This window comes from Carlito syrichta, unplaced genomic scaffold (assembly GCF_000164805.1).
Source record: "Carlito syrichta isolate Samal-C Ts95f unplaced genomic scaffold, Tarsius_syrichta-2.0.1 Scaffold316302, whole genome shotgun sequence".
Classification (NCBI taxonomy): Eukaryota; Metazoa; Chordata; class Mammalia; order Primates; family Tarsiidae; genus Carlito; species Carlito syrichta.
In genome coordinates, this window is record NW_007260398.1 from 1,561,221 (window position 1) to 1,582,756 (window position 21,536).

At 36.9% G+C, this 21,536-nt stretch overlaps 1 protein-coding gene across 1 annotated transcript in view; it reads right to left on the reverse strand.

The window, feature by feature from the left end:
- The window catches only part of ENTHD1 (ENTH domain containing 1), a 127,700-nt gene that overhangs the window by 18,428 nt on the left and 87,736 nt on the right, over positions 1 to 21,536 (reverse strand). Inside the window, exon 5 of the mRNA XM_008074124.1 lies at positions 2,864 to 3,256. Within this exon, the coding sequence (XP_008072315.1) occupies positions 2,864 to 3,256 (393 nt within the window). The remainder of the gene's footprint in view (positions 1 to 2,863; positions 3,257 to 21,536) is intronic.

A 21,536-nucleotide genomic window follows, 5' to 3' on the forward strand; every position in this document is an offset into this window, starting at 1 on the left:
CCTGTTAATTGAAACACCTGGGTTATTTAAGGGTCAGTTTCTAGTGACTCCTAACACCTTCATTATGGCTCATATTTTCTTATTGTTTGCATGCCTAGTGATTTTTTTTGAAAAACTTATACTGAACATGTGGATGATACATTGTAAAGTCTCTGGATTCTGTGATATTCCTCTAAAGAGTACTGATTTTTGTTCTAGTAGGAAGTACTGATTTTTGTTCTAGTAGGAAGATAACTTGCCTGGCATCTTCAAACTGTCAGCTCTCCAGTAAGCAAAAATCGAAGTCTCATCTCAGTTCTTTCAGCTTACAGCAGGATTTTTATTTATTTTTTTTGGTTAAACTCACTGTAATCCCCCTACATTTATAGTTTAGTAGCCAGTCAAGAATTTAGGAAGAGTTTATACACAAATTATGGGATTCACCCCTTCTAAGTCTCCTTCCCTCTTAGGATTTCATTCATAACTTTCCAGCTTCTCTGCCAGCATTGAATTCTCTCGTTGACATTCCAGGCTATGTAAACTAAAGAGTATTTCAGAGTCTTAATTCCAGCTACTATATTTTTCAACTCTATGATTTTCATTTTTTAAAACAGATACTAGTATTCTGATGAAATTCTCCATCTTTTTCACTGTCTTCTTGATCATATTAATCATAATTATTTTAAAGTACCTAGCTTACACCTTTAGAATCTAGATTATTAGAGGTGAGTGGATTGCCTGAGCCCGCAGGTTCGAGACCCACCTGGGCAACTTGGCGAGACCTCATCTCTACAATAAAAATCAAAAAATCAGCCGGGCATGGTAGCGCGTGCCTGTAGTTCCAGCTACTTGGAAGGCTGAGGTGGAAGGATCGCCGGAGCCCAGCAGGTCGAGGCTGCGGTGCTGGCCACTGCACTCCAGTCTGGGTGACAGAGTGAGACTCCAACTCAACCAACAAAAAAATCTAGATTATCTGTGGATCTGTTTCTGTTGTCTGTTTTCTCCTATATTTCTGGCTATTTGTTCATTTTCTGGTATGTCTAGTAATTTTTTGTTAATGCTTGAGATTTTTCATGAAAAAATGTTAAAGCTTTTAAGAAAGGATTTAGAAAGCTGATGAAGTACAAGTCAATCACTCTGGTCTAGGTAAACAGGTTTTAGTTTTTGTGAGGGCTGTTCTACTTATGGTTTGTCCTTACTCCTAGAGTACAGTTCTGATGCTTAAGGTGTATCCTGTCAGAGGTCCCAACTGAAAGCCTGGAGTATTTACCAGGGCCTCTACAATTTGGTATATCCTGAACAACATTTGTCTCCTCGCATCACAAGATCATCAGAATCTCTGCTTAGTTCATTGGACTCTTCAAAACTCTTCTCACTGAGTTTCTTGGCATCTCATCCAGAACATATGTAGCTTAGCAGTAGGCAAATGTTTCAGTAAGAAATTACAAAAAGACTTTTTAGAATTTCTTATCTGTGATTCCCTCTCCTCTGGAATATGGGCCCCTTAAATCCTTGACACCTTGGAAGTCCCAAACTCAACCCTGTCTCCCAAGCTCAGTGAGGCTGTGAAAAACCCAAGTCTCTGATTTTCCTTCAGCATCTTTTATCTTGCTCTGGTAATAGGCAAATTACCTAAGGGAGGAAAATGAAGGTGATTGTGGGCCTCATCTCAATTTTCTTCTTCCTGGGATCTTGACTTATTACATATTTTCTTGGCTGTTTTATGATGACTTCAAATCAGCTTTTAATAATTTCCCAGATTTAATATTTTTATTGGTGGTAGGATTAGAACACTACTACCTACTTTATTATAACCAGAAGCAAAAGTCCTCCTTGCTAACTGGTTTTAGAGAAACTGCTTGCTAAATTTCATTTTTAAGTGTACTTGTTATAATGACCAAGAAGTGGTTTCATTATCTTTTTGTGGTATTTATGAGAGAAATGAACCAAAGCAACAATTTCTCAGGGGATAGCCATGCATATAAGCCATCACAGCCATCATAACCAGTACTAATTTGTTTCCACATTAGCATTCACAGCAGTAATTAGCAGTCTCTTGAAAGAGCAATAAGGAGAATCTTTTATTTTCCATTGACATTTACTAGCATCAGTATGGTGGTTTCCATTGTTTGTATTTATATGAACTTTTGATCTGAGTTTGAGGCTATTTAAAGCATTAATATTAAAAGTATTGTATTTATATGAGTTGGTAAGCATTATTATACATAAAAAACCATAAAACTACTACTCAGTCTTTGAAAAATGCTTAAGCCACAAACTATTCTTTTACTAATTAACTTTAAGGAAAGAAAGCATTATTATATCATGCAGGATTTAGCAAGTGACAGCCAACAACCTAGAATCTCAACTGGATTTATCTTTTATCACCTAGCCTAAACAGTACTACAACCCTCTTAATGTTTTATAAAGAAAATAAAGGATAAGATCCTCTGCCCCTTTTATGCAATCAGTACACAGCTCTTAAAATAGATATATATGTGTGTATATATATATATATATTTGTGTGTATATACATTGTATGTGTCTACACACCGATATACATAATAACATTCTTTTTCATAATCTTTTAATAAATAACCTAGGTGGCTAACAAGATGCTCTTATTTCATGCTAGTTCTTTCTAACTTGGTCTGTATTGAAATTGCTCAGAACTTCTGGTAATATATTCAACCAAACACTCGTAACCCACAATGATGAATTTTCTATTAGCCCTTTAATAAAAGGGACACTTCTGAGAAGTGCCTGCATGCATGCACATTTTAATATCACAGATGAAGAGTGAAAGGAGGAAACAAAAAAAAAGAAACAGAAAGCAGAGAAAAGCAAAAGAATACTTCAAAAGAGATTTTTTGTTTTGACTCACCCCATGTGGTTGCCTTGAGGTTTTTATCATCCATCTGAACAATACTGGATTGTGTTGGTTTCTGATAATCCTTATTAATTACAGTCTCCTTCGCTGGGTCAAATATTTTGAATGAGGGAGAGGCATACAGTGTCTCTACAGAGGCCTGGTTATTGAAAGTAGAATCCGACTTTGATATTCTTAAATTGGGACTGATACATTCCTCTTTACCTGATGACCAAAATGCTGGTAATGTTGTTAATATTTTACAACTTTTTGTAGCTGATTGCTTTTCTAGAGGCATTTCCAAGGGGTATTCTGTTACAGTATTTGTAATGGTACTGTCTGGTCTCTTCTCTAAACTCATATTTGTTGGCAGAGATGGGTTTTTTTCTGAGGGAGTAGGCCCACCATCTATAAAATAACAAACAAGAAACATAATCAGAAAATTAAACTGAAAATACTCTATTTCAAATCTGTTGTATTTTAATAAACAGGATTTTTTAATGCCATGACAGAATTCTTTCTTGTTTAGCCCTTCTGCTTTCTTACTATGCTTCTATATTCTGCCTATTTAAATTACACCCAAGCTATAATTGATGCCTTAGTCATTTGGTAGCTGCCTTCTCCCTTTCTCCTCACTGAAGCACAAGGCAAGGGAAGCTTCAAATAACTTGTCTTTAAATATTTCTCCCTTCACCCACTTATCTGTCTCTGAAACCACCTTATTTTTAGTACTTTCAAACTTTCATCTTTTGCAAGACAAACTAGGAAAATATGCCATATCACACTGGCCTATCCTTACAGAACCCTCAGCTACAAAAAAGACTTTTTTACCCCAGAAATAAAGAATGGTTTCTTTTTCCCCACCCCCCAATGTCTATGTGAGACACGTTAAAGAAACTCAATACTATAGGTAGCAGCATAATTTTAATAAATCCTTTGTCTACATGGAAGAAAATAAACAATCTTTCTGAGTTGTTCTGACAATGAGCAAAATGTGTTTCATTAGGTTGGAGATCTTCATCCATTCTAGTCATTAATATCGCTAAAGTACCCAGAATAGTCCCTGGAATATGACAGATAAACAATATTTATTACAAATAGAAGGAACTGGAGGAATTATAAGAAACTGAAATTTAAGGAGGGCCTGATCTAGGAATATCTATTGAATCTATGAATTATGGACCAGGTCTAAATTTGTACATGCAAATTGTTATCAACACTCTTAGTGCTGGGGCTTGCTTTCTAATAGTTTCACTTGAACCTGAATATTAAAAAAAAAGAAAGAAAATTATGTTTGTGAAATTGAGTTCATGAAATTAGAAATGTTAACTATGTGAAAGAAGGCAAAAGGAAGATTATATGATTTGAAGCTCCTGAAAGGAAGAGGATAGAGATATCATGTAATTTGCTATCAAGTGATAATACATCACCATGTAGATCATAAAATATTTCATAATACACATTTATCTGACTATTCTCATCACTTTTAGTTACTAAAGAAAAGCACATTTTGACTGTAAAAATCTTCCTTTCCATCTTCACCCACAGTTAGAGGTTAGCATGAGCCAAAAAGCTGCAGGTATATACCACGGAATTAGACAAGTCAAGAAACATATATTGTTATCTCCACCAGAAATTCCAGTTTTCCTCAATCCTTTCATCTTTTAAAACTCAATTCAAGTATCACTTTCTCTTTAAAGATTGCCCTGACCCTCTACTTTCCTCACCCTATCCTATTATTGTCTATTTTACCATATTTGAAGCCCTGTGAGTAATTATAACACTTTGCATCTCATTTATTACAAGTCTTACCCCCTACCTGACAAAGGTCTCCTTTGGAAGATTTCACAACTCATCTTTGTGTCCCAGCATTTAACAGTGCCATTCCCAAGGGAGGTATTTAATTAATGCTTGTTGAGTGAAAGGAAAAACTGTAGCACAAAGATTAAAGAAAAAGTGATGCCTTCATTTTTCTAAATTGAATATAGTTTAATTATTTAATGATGAAAGGAAGCAGAAAATAGGTAGATGAAAAATAACCTCTCCTGAAATATTCCTCATTTATATATGGCCAAGTTATATTTAGTTGGTAAAAGGTTTTGTTAAAAATACTAATAATTTTTATACCTAACCCTGAATTGTACCCCCACATATTTAAAATTTAAAAAGTAAAAGTAAAAAAAATATATACTAATATAAGCCAGGCACAGTGCCATGGGCCCAGCTATTTGGGAAGCTGAGGTAGGAAAATCTCTTGAACCTGGAATTGGAGGTCAGTCTGGCAACACTGCAAGACACCATCTCTAAAACAAAACAGAAAACTAGTATACTTTTAGCAGAATCCTAGATTACTACATCTATGGTATTCCAAACTGTATATGCATATCATCATATTTACATAAAAGCATTCCTTAAAAATGAATTTCAGTTAAATATTTTTCTACTGACTTTCAGTTTACACGTGAGAAAAACAGAAAAAAAGTTTTGTTCCATAAGTAATAAAATCATCTTAAAATTTAGCAATATGTAAGCTAGGACAACTAAGAATGACATGACTTTTAGGTGAAAATATTCATAACAATCTAAGTCTCAAAATTGGGATGCATAAAGTAATTTGTATAGCTGTAATTTTACTGTTTAGCCCAAATGCTTAAAATTAAACGTTTAAAATTCAATGAAACAAATCAGACTGAAGTCATCTTATTTCTATCAACCACTTTTTCCAATAGCCCAGGAGGAAAAGACTGCAATCTTTCGGTTGCTTGGGCTTTGGTTAAAACTATTAACTTGTTTAAGAAATCAACTACTATGACCTAAAATAAGTCTGATGACAAATAAAAAATAATGATTTTAAGTGCACAGTACAGTATCTCATAAAGAAAAATGTTTAGTTACACAGAAAACTAAAGGGTTCTGAAGATTCTAGAAAGCAAGTTGTACCAGGTTCCTCTGCCATCAACCTTGTTCCACCCCTGCTGTCTATGTAACATGCCAAATTAGTCATCTTCAATTCAATTACTACTTTATAGTTTATTTTCAGAAATCCTTTAAAAACTCCCTCTCAGTGTCAAAGTTCAAATGCCCTCCATTGCTTACTTTCTATTGCTACTTAACAGGAAACAAACTCTCAAGCAGGCCATTCTTCTCACTTCTCATGTACCCCATGTGCATGCAGGTCCCTTTAGCTTCACTCTCCATGAATGTAGGGCTCTTGACGCTTACCATCACTGATTTCTCACCACTGATTTTTCACCCTGCACACCAACCCTGGAATGCCCTGCTCTTTCCCACCTATTTAAATCCTATTAATTCCTCAAGGCCTGTCTCAAGTAATTACTACTTCTAGAAGCTATTTGCAATCATGCTTACAACTCCACCCTAATCCTTCCCTTCTCTGAAATAATAAAGTATTTATGTCTATAAACTCAGTTTCTCACTTAATCATGTTATTTAGTGCCTACCACACATCAACTTCTCACATTCTGACATTATAGTCTGCATCATGTTTTTGCATATGGGAAGTATGCAAATGTTTGTTAAATTTAACTATTTATTCATTTATAAATTATCTAATATCAACTTTATATATTGATTTTACATATACAATTATGTATACTGCACGTGAAGCCTAAAAATAAGAACGATCAGTCAAGAAACACTAACTTTTTAGGGCTGGGTGCACTGGTTCATGCCTGTAATCTCAGCACTTTGGGAGGCTGAGGCAGGAGAATTATTTGAGCCCAGGAGTTTGAGAGCAACGTGGGCAACATAGCAAGATTCTGTCTCAATTTAAAAAGAAAAATAAACATTTGTTAGTACCTACTGTTTGCATTGGACTGTATTAGGCTCTGGCAATATACATAAGTGGAAGTCACAGTTTCTACAGTCAATTTAAGATCAAATGTGAATTATGTATATATGGATAGATACATTCATATATATACACTGGTGTACATGTACATATATACACATAAGTATATATGTATGACAAAATAATTAGTAATATAAGTTACCAGTTCAATTTTACAGTGTTTAGAAAAATTGTTGTTTCTCCATAAATAAGTGAACATAAAGAATTGGCTGGGTGCAGTGGCTCATGTCTGTAATCCCAGCACTTTGGGATGCTGAGACAGGAACATTGCTTGAGCCCAGGAATTTGAGACCAGCCTAGACAACATAGCAAGACCTCATCTTTACAAAAAATTAGCCCAGTGTGGTGGTACATGCATGTAGTCCCAGTTTCCAGGGAGGCTGAGGTAGAAGGATTACCTGAGCCCAGGAAGTCAAGGCTGTGGTGAGACATGAGCATGCCACTGCACTCTAGCCCTGGTGACAGAGTAAGATCTTGACTAAAAGAAGAATAAGGAAGGGGGGGAGGGAGATGGGGAGGAAGAGAAGGAGGAGGAGGAGGAGGAGCAGGAGGAGGAGGAGGAGGAGGAAGAATATATTTGTATGCAAAGTAATTTGAATATGTTTTAGTTTGGGTTCCCCAAGAAGCAGGCTATGAGAAAAAGTCTTGGATGCAGATAGTTAACTTGACTGGTGATCCCAAGAAGCACAAGTGAGGGAGTGGGAAATAAAGAAGGGACAAAACTCAATAAGGAGTATATTAATAAGCCAGTTGCCATTGAGGGAAAATGAGGTTCAATCTTGCTGGGTGCCTCAGAATTGTCCTTCCAGGGATAGGAAAGTGAAATATTTTTCCAATGGCTCTTGCCCTCAGTGGTTGAAGACTGGCCCTGGACATTAGTCCCTGATACTTCCAGGCTGTCCTGCACATAGGCTGAACAAATCTAAAGACCCCAGAGAAAACAGTCATGGTAGAGAAACAGGCACTTTCAGAATATATCAGCATATATGAAAACTGGTCACCAAGACTGCAGTTGTAGTCAGAGAGAGGCCTAGAGAATGCGGAATGTGACATCAATAGCATTAGCTACAAGATATAATCATTATCCTCTCCTTTCCCCAAACTCACTGAAATGACAGAAGTAGAATAAAAAGTAAGAAATCTAAAGGAGAAATAGAACAGAAGAGACAAGAGGACAACAAAAGATGAGCAATGTCAACACATTTTTTAAAAAAGGAAAAGTTGATGGAGGAGTAGAAGCAGCAAAACCCTAAGTGCTTGTAGAAGAGAAACTCCAGAAAGCTTTAGGAATTGGTAGATGAAGTATCCTGGAAGTCTAAAAACTTTGTGGTTTTATTTTGATGAGAGGCTCTTCATTCAAAGATAGTTGTACAATTTTGTTAGGCAGAAAAAGAAGGTTGTTTTTGTTGCTTGGATGTTCAAATACGTGTAGAAGAATGTGTATGATGTTGAGTAGACAACAGATGGTCTGTGGCAGCTATTAAGCTACTTTCTCAGCTTTATACTCTTACTATGCTTTATGATACTGGGGCTGGGACAGCACATACCACATTTGTGCTTTGCCAGTTAATTTTTTGTTGGGTTCTGCCAACAAGAGCTGCTAGAGGGAGACTGGAAGGCTAGAGTAAGAAAGGACTTGCTCCTTCCTGTTTGCCACCTGCTCCTGATAGCATCACCCTTGCCATGCTCCTCCACTCTATTAGTAGAATTCTTTCCAGTTTTTGTTTTTCCAACACTTGCAGCTTTATCATATCCCCCTAATAACATTAGAAGCAGCCAGCCAGCACTGCCCCCACCCCACCCCACCCAAGAGGTCTGGGTCACAACACCACAGAGCCTCTCTCTAAGCTTCTAAATTTAATAATTCAATCCTTTTCCCTTTACTCCCCCAACCTTACGACTGGTAGCTTATCCTGCAGTAGCTACCTCCATGATACCTTAGAACTGGTTGAATATCCCTCATTCCCTCATCTGAAATGCTTGGGACCAATAGTATTTTGGGTTTTTTCCAGACTTTAGAATATTTGCATTATACTTACTGGTTGACCATGAGGATTTCCTTCGAGTATGACCTTTGAGTATCATGTCAGCATTCATAAAGTTTCAGATTTTAGAACATTACAGATTTTGGATTTTCAAATTAGGAATGCTCAACCTATATTCTCCTTTTGCCTTTTCAGTTTTGAAAACTTAGCATTCTTCATGCTAAATACTCTCTATTGTGTTATTTTTTGTGATAGTGGCACAGTAATTTCAATTGGACCAGCTGTCCTGCAGATAACAGCTAGAAACTTAGACAATATGTAAAAACCAACAGCCTGAAGACAGAGGAGAGTGACCAAAAGTAAGCAGAGACTAGAGGGGGATCATGACTTAGAAGAAAGGAAGAATGCTGGATAAGTTTCCTGTTTTTCCAACTTGTAACCTAAGTCCAGCCAGCTCTACAATGGGTGGCTAAAACTGGGTTAAACCCAGAGTCTTGCTGGCTTAAAGAACCAGAGGATAGGATTTGGGGCTACCACACCACTGGAAAGTAAGGAGGGAAATCCTGGAAAAGAAAGAGCTACAGAGAAAACCACACCTACTATCATCATAATCAAAATGCTGATAACCAAACAAAATATTGAAAGTTCCCAGAGAAAGATGTCACCTTAGATATAGGAAGAATGATATGAATGATAGTTGACTTCTCATTAGCAACAATGGAAGTATTTATATACTTTAAATATGTGCAGTTTATTGACTACTAATTAGACTTCAATAAAGTGGCTAAAACCGTAGCTGGTGTATTTTTTGGTCTGGATTCTGGCATTAGGAAAATTATTGCTGTATCTTTAAATGGTATACTCTAGGACTGGGAGAGAATAAAGAAGCCAACAAAATAATCCAAATTGTAAGGTTAACTTAATACTGAAACAAGTATGAGCAACTACAAATTCAGGCATTGTGTTAGGTTTAGAGATATACAAGAATGAATTCAAGGAAGTCTTCTGAAAGAGGTGATGTCTGAGCAAAGCTAAAAGAATGAGAAAGTCAGGCAAGAGAAGAATGATGTGAAGGTGTTCAAGTAAAGGAAACAACTTCAGCAAAACGAAAGCTGTAAACGTGCTGTGCAGTAGTGGCAGAACAGCTACCAAGCACTCAGTATCACCCATGCCACGTGTGTGGTAGAGAGTAGAGGAGCTGGATCTGGAGAGACAGGAAGCAGCTAGAGCTAGTGGATCTCGATTGACAGGTGGGAGTGATGGGATAGCAAGAACATGGAACCAACCGTGCTGCCCATCAAAAGAGGACTGGATTTTTTTAAAATGTGATACATATATACAATGAAACATTACACAGCCATAAAGAAGAACAAAATCATGAAATTCACAGCAACCTGGATGGACTTAGAGTCTATAATACTGAGTGATCTTTCACAGAAACAAAGAACTGAATATCACATATTAACACTCATAAGCGAACCTTGAACAACTATCGTAATACTTTAAGAAAAGGATTGGCAGTAGTGGGAAACTGCAGGGGGTGGGGAGGTGGGGCGATGGGATTGGCAATAGTGGGAATCTGTCTGGGGAAAGGGGGCCATACCTCATCAACAAGGGTACCTGCATAATGAACATTTGTATACTTAATCCTAAATTGTACCCCACAACTTTAAAATAAAAAAATTAAAAGGTAAAAAAATTCAAATAAAATAAAGAAATCTTAAAGACACTTCTTTGCAACTCATTCCTCTTGAGATGTCTTGAATGAACTTTGCTGGCTTGCCTCCTGTCTGGCTAAGCAATCATCTCAATATTCTTCCCTGGTCCTGTTTCCTCTGAAATGTAGACAGCTATTCTTGACTCTCTCCTCTTCTGCCTCTACAATCTCAAAGGGTAATGTCTTGATTTAAAGAATGTATTTTTTTGAGTTGGAATTTCACTCTGTTGCCCAGGCTAGAGTGCAGTTGCATGCTCATGGCCACCCCAGCATCAACCTGCTGGGCTCAGGCAATCTTTTTGCCTCAGCCTTCCAAGTAGCCAGAACCATGCGCAGCTAATTTTTGGATTTATTGTAGAGATGAGGTCTCGCCAAGTTGCCCAGGCTATTCTTGAACCCATGGGCTCAGGCAATCCTCTCACCTCCCAAAGTGCTGGGATTACAGGCTTGGGTCACTGTGCCTGGCCAAGGGTAATGTCGTCTATTACTTACTTAAACTAGATCTAACTGCCCTGTGTGCAGGCAATTCAAAGGTTTTAATCATCAATCCTGACCATGGCTGTGTTCTAGCCCTAAATACCAACCTACTTTTCTGTGGGTCTTATCATCCTCTGGAAACACTGGGTAAACACATTTGTTGCTTACAATGTCTTACCCACAGGTGATCAACAGAGAACCTGGTAGTCATTTGATAGATGTGTGCTCAATGAATCACTACCTGAATGATTTAATCATTAAAATAAACTCAATTGTAGGAAAGAAGAGGTCTTAGAGGACATCTTCAGTCCCTTCGTGATACACCTGAGAAGCCAAAGCATCCAGAGAGAACTGACTTGCTCAGGATCACACAATGACTAAAGGGCAGAACTAGGACTAGAATTCCAGATTCCTGAATTCTAAGCCAACGTTCTTTTAACAAAGGAAATTTAAAAAGGGACAGAAAAGCATGGTGGAACCAGCTACACCAAGTTCTTCTTTACTAACAATTCTTCTAACAGCTTGATGTGTATGTATTTATAACTATAAAGTGACTCAGTTATACCTCAGGATCACTCCATTTGTCCCTTGATGCTGTTTTTGGAGGTGCAGAACCATGTGAACAGGAATGGAGTTTAGTAAACATATAGTTGATATATGTATCTATTATGTTTACATTCATTCAGGAAGAGGACTTTGAGGTAGATGCTATCTTCAATACATATACAGAATGGACAGCATTCATAGAAAATTTTCTGAAACCCACAAAAACTTGAGGGGGTTTGATGGAAAATAATAAATACTGTCTTTACATCTTTGAACACAAACACATAAATGTATACTCTGTAAACACTAAAGCAATTGTTTCATGAGGGCTTCCCAACCTTTTCTGAATTCCACTGAAAAATCAGAGGAGTACAGAGTGAATTAATTTGGTTGGCTTGCTTTATCTGGTTTCTCATTTTCTTTCTATTTAAACCTGAATGTCAAAGAGCTTTGTTCTCAAGTATCTATCCAGTGACTCCTAGATGGAAGCCCAGTATTACATTATGAGACTATACCCAGTTTTCTTTACAGTGCTTTTGTACTTGCCAATACACTTGACTAATGCAAAATAAGGCCTTGAAATATGTCATATTAAAGCTGGTTTGATTATTCTTGATAGTTATCCTTTAGGAAGAAGTTTATTCCCTATGTAAGTCATCAGGCTGCAAATTTAAATACAGGAGATCATGAGAATGCCTGAAGTAAGAAAAAACAAAACAAAACAAAATCTTCATGCTTTCAGCCTAAGGACAAAAGAGAATAGCTATGCTGTTAAAGGTATTAAGAATGTTTTTGCCAGTTTGCAGATGATGATGAAATATGTTAAAAGAGAACTTCAAGTTTGATTCTGAGTTAAGAGACTTTGCCTACAGATAGGAACAGTTCACATTGGTACATCTTTTTCATTTTTCAACAATTCTACTGCCTTGTTTCAGGTATTACAATCATTGTGTATTATTTTGTATTCATTATTGTGAATCTAATAATGAGTGTTATGTTCCAACAGACCTATTGCTGTGATCTGTTCCCTTGTTCTGATACAATTACAGCTACAAAGCAGAGAGTGGGCAAGCATGACAAAAGACAAATGCCAAAATATGTCTTTCTATAGTATAAAAATGTGCTACTAAAGAAGATTCTACTTGAGTAGTTAAGTTAATCAAAGGAAATAGGATCTGAAGACAATAATAAGGCCGTTTTTTGCTAAGAGGCCACAGTTATAAATTATTAATATAGAAAGATGATTTAAATTGCTCATTAAATATGTTAGTTTAAAGAAGACAAGTCACTAAGTCAAAATGAATATTGAATGTGCAACTTAAATAACATGCTTGACAGGAGAATCTTCACATATTTTTTCTTATGGTATAGGCATAAAAACCTAAATAATTATAACAAGTAGAATTTCCCTATGATCTGTGTTAAGTGTATGTAAGTGTGTGGTGTGTGTGGGTGTGTACACAGTTTGTAGGCCCTGAGAATTTCATTTCATCATATATCATTACATTTAACTTTAGTGGACATTATACCCATGTATTAAAATAAGAAAACATATTTTTTAAAAGTAACTATAAAATATGGGAAATATAATTACTACTTCTTTTAATATAAAAGACAATGGTTTAATTTCTCATAGGAAAAGAGAGATATGGACATATGTAAAGATGCTTTTTTAAAAAAATATACCTTCAAGTGGGACAGTTAAAGACTTTCATGCCATGAAAATGGTTTACAATGAGTGGACTATAAAATAGGTACAGGGTATTCATTATTAAATTTTATGCCACAACTAAGGTTCTACTAGTAATAAAAAATCATAATTTCTCTCAAAATCCTATAGTCATAAAAATTAAAGATGAAAATGTATTTGTGCAGCTGGTGGTCTTTATATATTCCAGTGTTTCCTATCTTTTAGAGTAGCTGGAGTTTAAATGGAATCTAGTCTCTGGCACATGGAAGGTCTCCATGCTCTATAAAGCATATCAGGCTGAAAGAGACAAGCAGGTATCTGAAGACACAAGTGTTTGTGACTATCAGACCAATCCTTAAAATGACAATAAAACTCCATAGGTGACTCTAGAAGAGTAAAATTTTAAACTAAATTAGATCAGAGGTTTAATTCTGACATGAATTAAATATATAAAACACTGGAAACAGTGCCTGGCACATAGTAAACACTTTCTAATTTGTGGGTCTTATTATTGTGAAACAGTCTGAAGTAGAATTACAAGGAATTCCTGCACTGGAAGTGAATGGAAATCTCAACAAATTAGAGGCTCTCACTCCCCCACAGAGACTGAAGATGAGACGGGATCAAGAGAATCAATGTGCTATGGAAAGATGATAAAATGGAGAACTATAATTCTCAAACATCTTCCCCATAAGATGGACTAAAAATAAACTTTTTTTTTTGAGTCAGGGTCTCATTCTGTCACCCAGACTGGAGTGCAGTGACCCGATCACAGTGCACCACAGCCTTGACCTCCTGGGCTCAGGCAATCTTTCTGCCTCAGCCTCACAAGTAGCTGGGACTATAGACTCTTGTACTGCTTGTTCTACAGCTCCTTGATTATATTTTTATAATATGACTTATAAGATCATACTGTAATTTATCTATTAATGTTTCATTTACTCATTTTATTCCAGCACCATCCATATAGTTTCATTCATGCAACAAATATTTTGAAGATGGACTATATACTATGCACTGGGTCTGAGAATACAAAAGTCAGAAAAATTAGATCAGAAAAGTCTTTAGACACTGGAATTAGACAAAGAAGATAAATAACTGCAGATATACTTAATATGGTTAAACAAATAAAATCTTTCTGAAAGATGAGCAAGGAATAAGAGATTATAAAAACAAAACCAAACGGACTTGCAAAGATACGAGTAGAATTTCTAAAAATGAAAAATCCGAAATTTTAAATTGGTGAGCAAAACCTGAGATCCATCTTACAAGAATACTAAAGGGAGTTCTTCAGTCTGAAAGAAACAATTGAAGGTATAAAACCCACTGGTAAAATTAAGTACATAGACAAACCCAGAATACTCTAATGCTAAAATTGTAGTGTGAAATCCATTCATAACGCTAGTATGAATCCAAGAAAGTAAATCTACCAAAATTAACAATAGCTACAACAACCTGTTGAGAGATAATATAAAAGTATGTAAATTGAGAACCAAAGTCAAAACATGGGAGAGGAGGAAGGAAGTTAAAGCATAGAAACCTTCTTTTCCCACTTTTTCTTTGTTCCTATTCTTTTCTTTGTGATCTAGCTAAGTTGTCATCTCTTAAATAATTTGTTTTATCTATCAGATGATTTTTGTGAGGTTCATGGTTAACCACAATACAAAAATCTATAATATAATCACTAAAAATAAAAAGCAACAAATTAAAACATACTACCAGAGAAAATCACCTAACCACAAAGGAAGACAGTAAGAAAGGAAAGAAAAAAGAGAGAAGTTACAAAACATTCAGAAAACAAGCAACAAAATGGCAGTAGTAAGTCCTTACTGAACATTTAATGTGACTTAACTCAATTCTCCAATTAAAAAGTCATAAAGTGGCTGAATGGAAAACAGAAACAAGACCCAATTATATGCTGCCTACAAGAAACCCACTTCACCCATAAAGAAACACATAGACTGAAAATGAAGGAATGGAAAAGCATAGTCCATGCAATTAGAAATCAAAAAAGAAAAAAAGTAGCTATTCTTTTTTTTTGAGTTGGAGTCTCACTCTATCACCCAGACTGGAGTGCAGTGGCCGCTCCCAGTCACTGCAGCCTTGACCTGCTGGGCACCGGCGATCCTTCCGCCTCAGCCTTCCAAGTAGCCGGAATTACAGGCATGCGCTACTATGCCCAGCTGATTTTTTGATTTATTGTAGAGATGAGGTGTCGCTGCCCAGGTGGGTCTCGAACCCGTGGGCTCAGGCAATCCACTCACCTCAGCCTCCCAAAGGCGCGGGATTACAGGCTGAGCCACCGAGCCCAGCTAGCTATTCTTACTTAGATAAAATAGATGACAAGTCAAAGACTGTAAAAAGAGAAAAGGAGGTCACTACATAAACATTAAAACATTAATGGATCTGAAGAAAGAGACAGACTATAGTACAATGATAGTAGAGAACTTTAACACCCCACATTCTGTAATGAACAGATCATCCAAACAGAAAATCAACAAAGAAACATCGGAGTTTAAACTATACACTGGATGTAATAGACCTAATTGACATTTACAGAATATTTCACCCAACTGCTAAAGAATACGCATTCTCATTATCAGTACATGGAACATTCTCCAGGACAGACCAAATCTTAGGCTACAAAACAAATTCAAATAGTAGCAATCATATCAAGTATCTTTTCTGACTGCAGTATAAAAAAACTAGAAATCAATAACAAGAGGAACCTTCATGAACACATAAAAATTAAATAACATGTTCCTGAACAACTACCGAATCAATTAAGAAATCAAGAAGAAGCTGGGCTCGGTGGCTCAGCCTGTAATCCCGTGCCTTGGGAGGCTGAGGTGAGTGGATTGCCTGAGCCCGCGGGTTTAAGACCCACCTGGGCAACTTGGTTAGACCTCATCTCTACAATAAATCAAAAAATGAGCTGGGTGTGGCAGCGCGCGCCTGTAATTCCAGCTACTTGGAAGGCTGAGGTGGAAGGATCGCCGGAGCCCCAGCAAGTCGAGGCTGCGGTTGATGGGAGCGGCCACTGCACTCCAGTCTGGGTGAAAGAGTGAGGCTCCAACTCAAAAACAACAACAACAAAACAAAACAAAACAAAAAAAAGAAATCAAGAAGAAAATTTTTAAATGTCTTAAAACAAATGAAAATAGAAATATAAGGCAGGGTGCAGGGGCTCAAGCCTGTAATCCCAGCACTCTGGGAGACTGAGGTAAGACGATTGTCTAAGATCAGGGGTTCGAGATCAGCCTGGGTAACTTGGTGAGACCTAATCTCTACAATAAATAAAAATAAAAATAAATTAGCTGGGCATGGTGGGGTGTGCCTGTAGTTCCTGCTACTTGAAAGGCTGAAGTGGAGGAATCACCTGAGCCCAGCAGGTCGAGGCTGCAGTGGCTGTGAGTGTGCCACTGCACTCTAGCCTGGACAACAGAGTGAGACTCTGACTCAAAAAAAAAAAAAAAAAAAGACAACGGAAATATAACATACCAAAATCTATGGAATACAGCAAAACCAACACTAAGAGAAAAGTGTATAACAATAAACTCCTACATAAAAAAAAAAAGTAGATTTGGGACGCCAAGGTGGATCACTTGAGGACAGTAGTTAAAGACAAACCTGGACAGCACAGCAAGATCTGTATCATTTGAGCCCAGGAGTTTGAGGCTGAAGTGAGCTATGATCACAACACTGCACTCCAACCTGGGCAACAGAGCAAGACTCTTTCTCAAAAACAAACCAAAAAGTGGAAAGTCTTCAAAGAAGCAACATAATAATGAACCTGAAGTAACTAGAAAGGCAAGAGCAAACCAAATTCAAAATTAGTAAAATAAAAGAAATACTAAAGATCAGAGTAAAAAATAAATGAAATAGAGACTAAAAAAGAAAAATACAGGAGATCAATTAAATGAAAAGTTGTTTTTTGAAAAGATAAACAAAATTGATAAACCTTTGGCTAAAGTGAAAAGATAAACAAAATTGACAAACCTTTGACTAAAGTAAGAAAAAAGAGAGAAGACCCAAATAAATTGCATCATAAATGAAAAAGGAGACACAACAGAGACTACAGAAACACAAAGAATCATTAGTGACTATCATGATCAAGCAAACAGAAACAAATTGAAAAACCTAGAAGAAATAGCTAAATTCATGGACATATACAACTTACCAAAATTGAACTATGAAGAAATAAAAAACCTCAGTAAACCAATAATAAGCAATGAGATTGAAGTTTTAATAAAAAGTCTTGCACCAAAGAAAAGTCCAGGACCTAGTGGCTTCACTGCTAAATTCTACCAAACATTTAAAGAAGAATTAATATCAATTCTACTTAAACTCTTAAAAGAAAACTGAAGAGGGACTACTTCCAAATTTACTCTATGAGGCCAGCATTACCCTGATACCAATACCAGAGAAGGACACACACAAAAAAGAAAACTACAGGTCAATATCACTGATGAACATGGATACAAAAATTCTCAACAAAATACTAGTAAAATGAATTCAACAACATATTAAAAAGATTATCATTCATCATGATGAAGAGGGATTTATCCCAGGGATGCAAGGATGGTTCAACATACACAATTCAATACACATGATATATCATATTAATAGAGCCAAGAACTAAGACCTCATGATTATTTCAATAGATGATGAAAAAGCATTTGACAAAGGTCAATATCTCTTTATTATAAAAACCCTCACAGAACTAGGTATAGAAGAAACATACCTCAAAACAATAAAGGCCATGATGGGATTACATCAAGCTTATAAGCTTCTACACTCAAAAGTGAAGGGACAACAAAATGAAGAAACAACTTACAGGATGGGACAAAATGTTTGTAAACTACTGATCTGACAAGGAATTAATAACCAGAATATACAATGGCTCAAACAATTCAATAGAAAAATAATTAAAAAGGGGCAAAAGATCTGAATAGTCATTTCTCAAAACTCATCCGATAGCTAACAGGTATATGAAAAAATGCTCAACATCACTAATAATCAGAGAAATGCAAATCAAAACTACAATAAGTTATCATTTCATCCCAGTTGAAATGACTTTTATAAAAGAGACAGATGCTGGTAAGGGTGTAAAGAAAGGGAAACCCTCATACACTGTTGGTAGGAATGTAATTAGTACAGGCACTATGGAGAACATTATAGTGGTTGCTCAAAAAACAAAAAATAGAACTACCATATGATCCAGCAATTGTAATCTGAGGTATACATCAAAAAGAAAGGAAACCAGGTCGGGCACGGTGGCTCACACTTGTAATCCCAGCACTTTGGGAGGAGGAGGTGAGAAGATTGCCTGAGCCCAAGGGTTTGAGACCAGCCAGGGCAACTTGGCAAGACCTCATTTCTATAATAAATAAAAAAATTAGCTGGGCGTGATGGTGTGCCCCTCTAGTTACAGCTACTTGGAAGGCTGCAGTGGAAGGATCGCCTGAGCCCAGCAGGTCAAGACTGCAGTGGCCATGATCATGGCACTGCACTCCAGCCTAGGCAACAGAGTAAGACTCTGACAGAAAAAAAAAAAAAGATATCAAAATATTGAACAGAAATCTGCACACCCAAGTTTATCACAGCACTATTCACAATAGCCAAAATATGAAATCAACCTAAGTGCCCATCAATGGATAAATGAATAAAGAAAATGTGGTACAAATACACAATGAAATATTATTCAGCCATAAAAAAGAATGAAATCAACCCTGTCACTTACAGCAACATGGATGAAACTGGAGGTCATTATGTTAAGTAAAATCAGTCCAGTACAAAAAGACAAATATCCTATGTTCTCACTCATATGTGGGAGCTTAAAAAAAAAGGGGGTTCTCATGAAGATAGAGAGTAAAATGGTGGTTACCAGAAACTGGAAAGGGTAAGGGGGAGAGAATGATGAGGATAAGTTGATTAACATGTGTTTTGATAGAAGAAATAAGACCTAGCATTAGAAAAATCAGTAGGGTGACTATAGTTTACAATCATCTGTTGTATATTTCAAAATTACTAGAAGACTTTGAATGATTCTAGCATAAAAACAAGTATTTAAGATGATGGATAGCCCAAGTACATTGATTTGATCTTTACAAATTATGTGAATATGTTAAATCATGTGTGCTCCAAAACTATGTACATTATGCATCAACAAAAAGTAAAATAAATTGGTGTATTTAAACAGATTAACCTCAGTTGAAGAGAAAATTGGGAACTGAAAGATAGGTACAAAGAAATGATTCAAAAATACAGTGCAGCGATCAGAGAGAGAGAAAATATGGACACAAGGTTAAGATAAATGGTGGATGGAGCGAGGTCTAACATCACATCTAATTAGAGATCCTTCAACTCTTTTCAGTCTCTAACTACCTGCCTCATTCCGCTCTGTACTTGAAAGATTCACCAGTACACCCTGCGCTGTCCCACCTCTTCGCTCTTTCACTGGTTGCTCTCTCTTCGTGGCCTGCTCTTTTACTTCTTTCCCTTTCCTCATCTGGAGGTCATCTTTGATCTGCTTTGATCTTCCCTCACACCCACTGAGCTCAGCATCTCTAGGGTGATGGAACAGATGATGGAGAGTAAAAGAGACAAATGTCCATCTCCTCCTCATCTGGCCATTCTTGTGGTCACCCATCTGGTGGTAGTTGCTGCCTCTTTGGCTGATATGGCCATCCATGCCCTCTCTATGGCAGGTACGCAAATGCAAATGCTAGCCTTCTTGTAGGCTGAATGTGAGAGTTCTTTAGGGTACCCTTGTAGCCCCCTAACTTCCCAGTTCCCTAATGTCGGGCATCAAGCTTGGTTCCGGTTATTCCAACTCTCCCCACTCCCCACACCCCCAACTTTTAATCTTTGCATCTAGCACCTTGGGACTGGGTAACTGACCACTCTCTGGAGAAAGTTCACCACTCTCATTTTATGGTATTGGAGTCACCTGAGGCCTCAAGAATGTCCACAAATCCTTTTGCTTGTCCTTAGTTCTCCCATTTCTCTCAAAGACAATTTGAAGCCCTCACTGCTCTCCTCACACACCTTTGTCAACTTGAGTTTTCCCCTCTCACTTTTAGTAGATGTCCCTCCCTCTTATCCATTAAGAGAAGAGAGACTTTTAAATTGATCTGCTTCAACTTTTTATCCTCCTGCCTGCAAACCAAACCACATTCAAAACATTTCTTCCTATCAGTCTTGAGTGTCAGAAATCCTCCTTTCTCAAGTCCATTCAGGCCTGTTCTGTGATGAATCTGTCACTGAAACACTGACTCAAGTCAGTTCTTCAATTTTCTGTCTTCAACTTTATTATTAGATTTCTTCCTCTAGCCCACAAGTGTCCAGGTTCCATTTTATTTTTTGCCATCTTTGTTAAGGTAAAGTGACAAAATTTTACATATTTACAATATACAATGTGATGCTTTGATTATACATACATTGTAAAATGATTGAATCAAGCTAATTAATATCCACCACCTTGCATACTTATTTTTATGAACATCTACTCTATTAGCAATTTTCAAGTATTACATTTTTACTATACTCATCATGCTATACAATAGATCTCCAGAACTTACTGATCCTAAGTGAAACTTGGTACCCTTTGACGAACATCTCTCCAACCCCCTCACCCTTCAGTTCCTTGCAACCGTCATTCTACTCTCTGCTTCTGTGAGTTTGACCTTTTTAGACTCCACAAATAAATGAGATCAGGCAGTATTTATCTTTCTGTGCCTGGCTTATTTCACTTAACATAATGTCTTCCAGGTTCATCCATGTTGTCACAAATAAGATTTCCTTTTTTAAAAAAAAAAGGCTGAATAGTATTCTGTTATACACACACACACACACACACACACACACACACACACACACACACACAAACACACCCCTCGTTTTATTGCCCTTTTTGTTTTGTTTTATTTTACAAATTGAAGCTTTGTGGCAACCATGTATCCAGCAACTCTCTCAGCACCACTTTTCCAATAGCATGTCACCTTCACAGCTCTCTGTCACATTTTGGTAATTATCGTATTTCAAACCTTTTCATTATTATAATATCTGTTATGGCAACCTGTAAACAGTGATATCAGATTTTTCTATTGTAGTTGTTTTGGGGAGCCACAAACCATTCCCGTATAAAATAGCAACTTGATAAATGTTGCGTGTATTCTGATGGTTCCACTGAATAGCTGTTCCCTATCTCTCTCCCTCTCCTTAGGTCCTTCCTATTCCCTGAGGCACAACAGTACTAAAATTAGGCCAATTAATAGCACTGCAATGCCGGGCTCAGTGGCTCAGCCTGTAATCCCGCGCCTTGGGGAGGCTGAGGTGAATGGATTGCCTGAGCCCACGGGTTCGAGACCCGCCTGGGCAGCGAGACCTCATCTCTACAA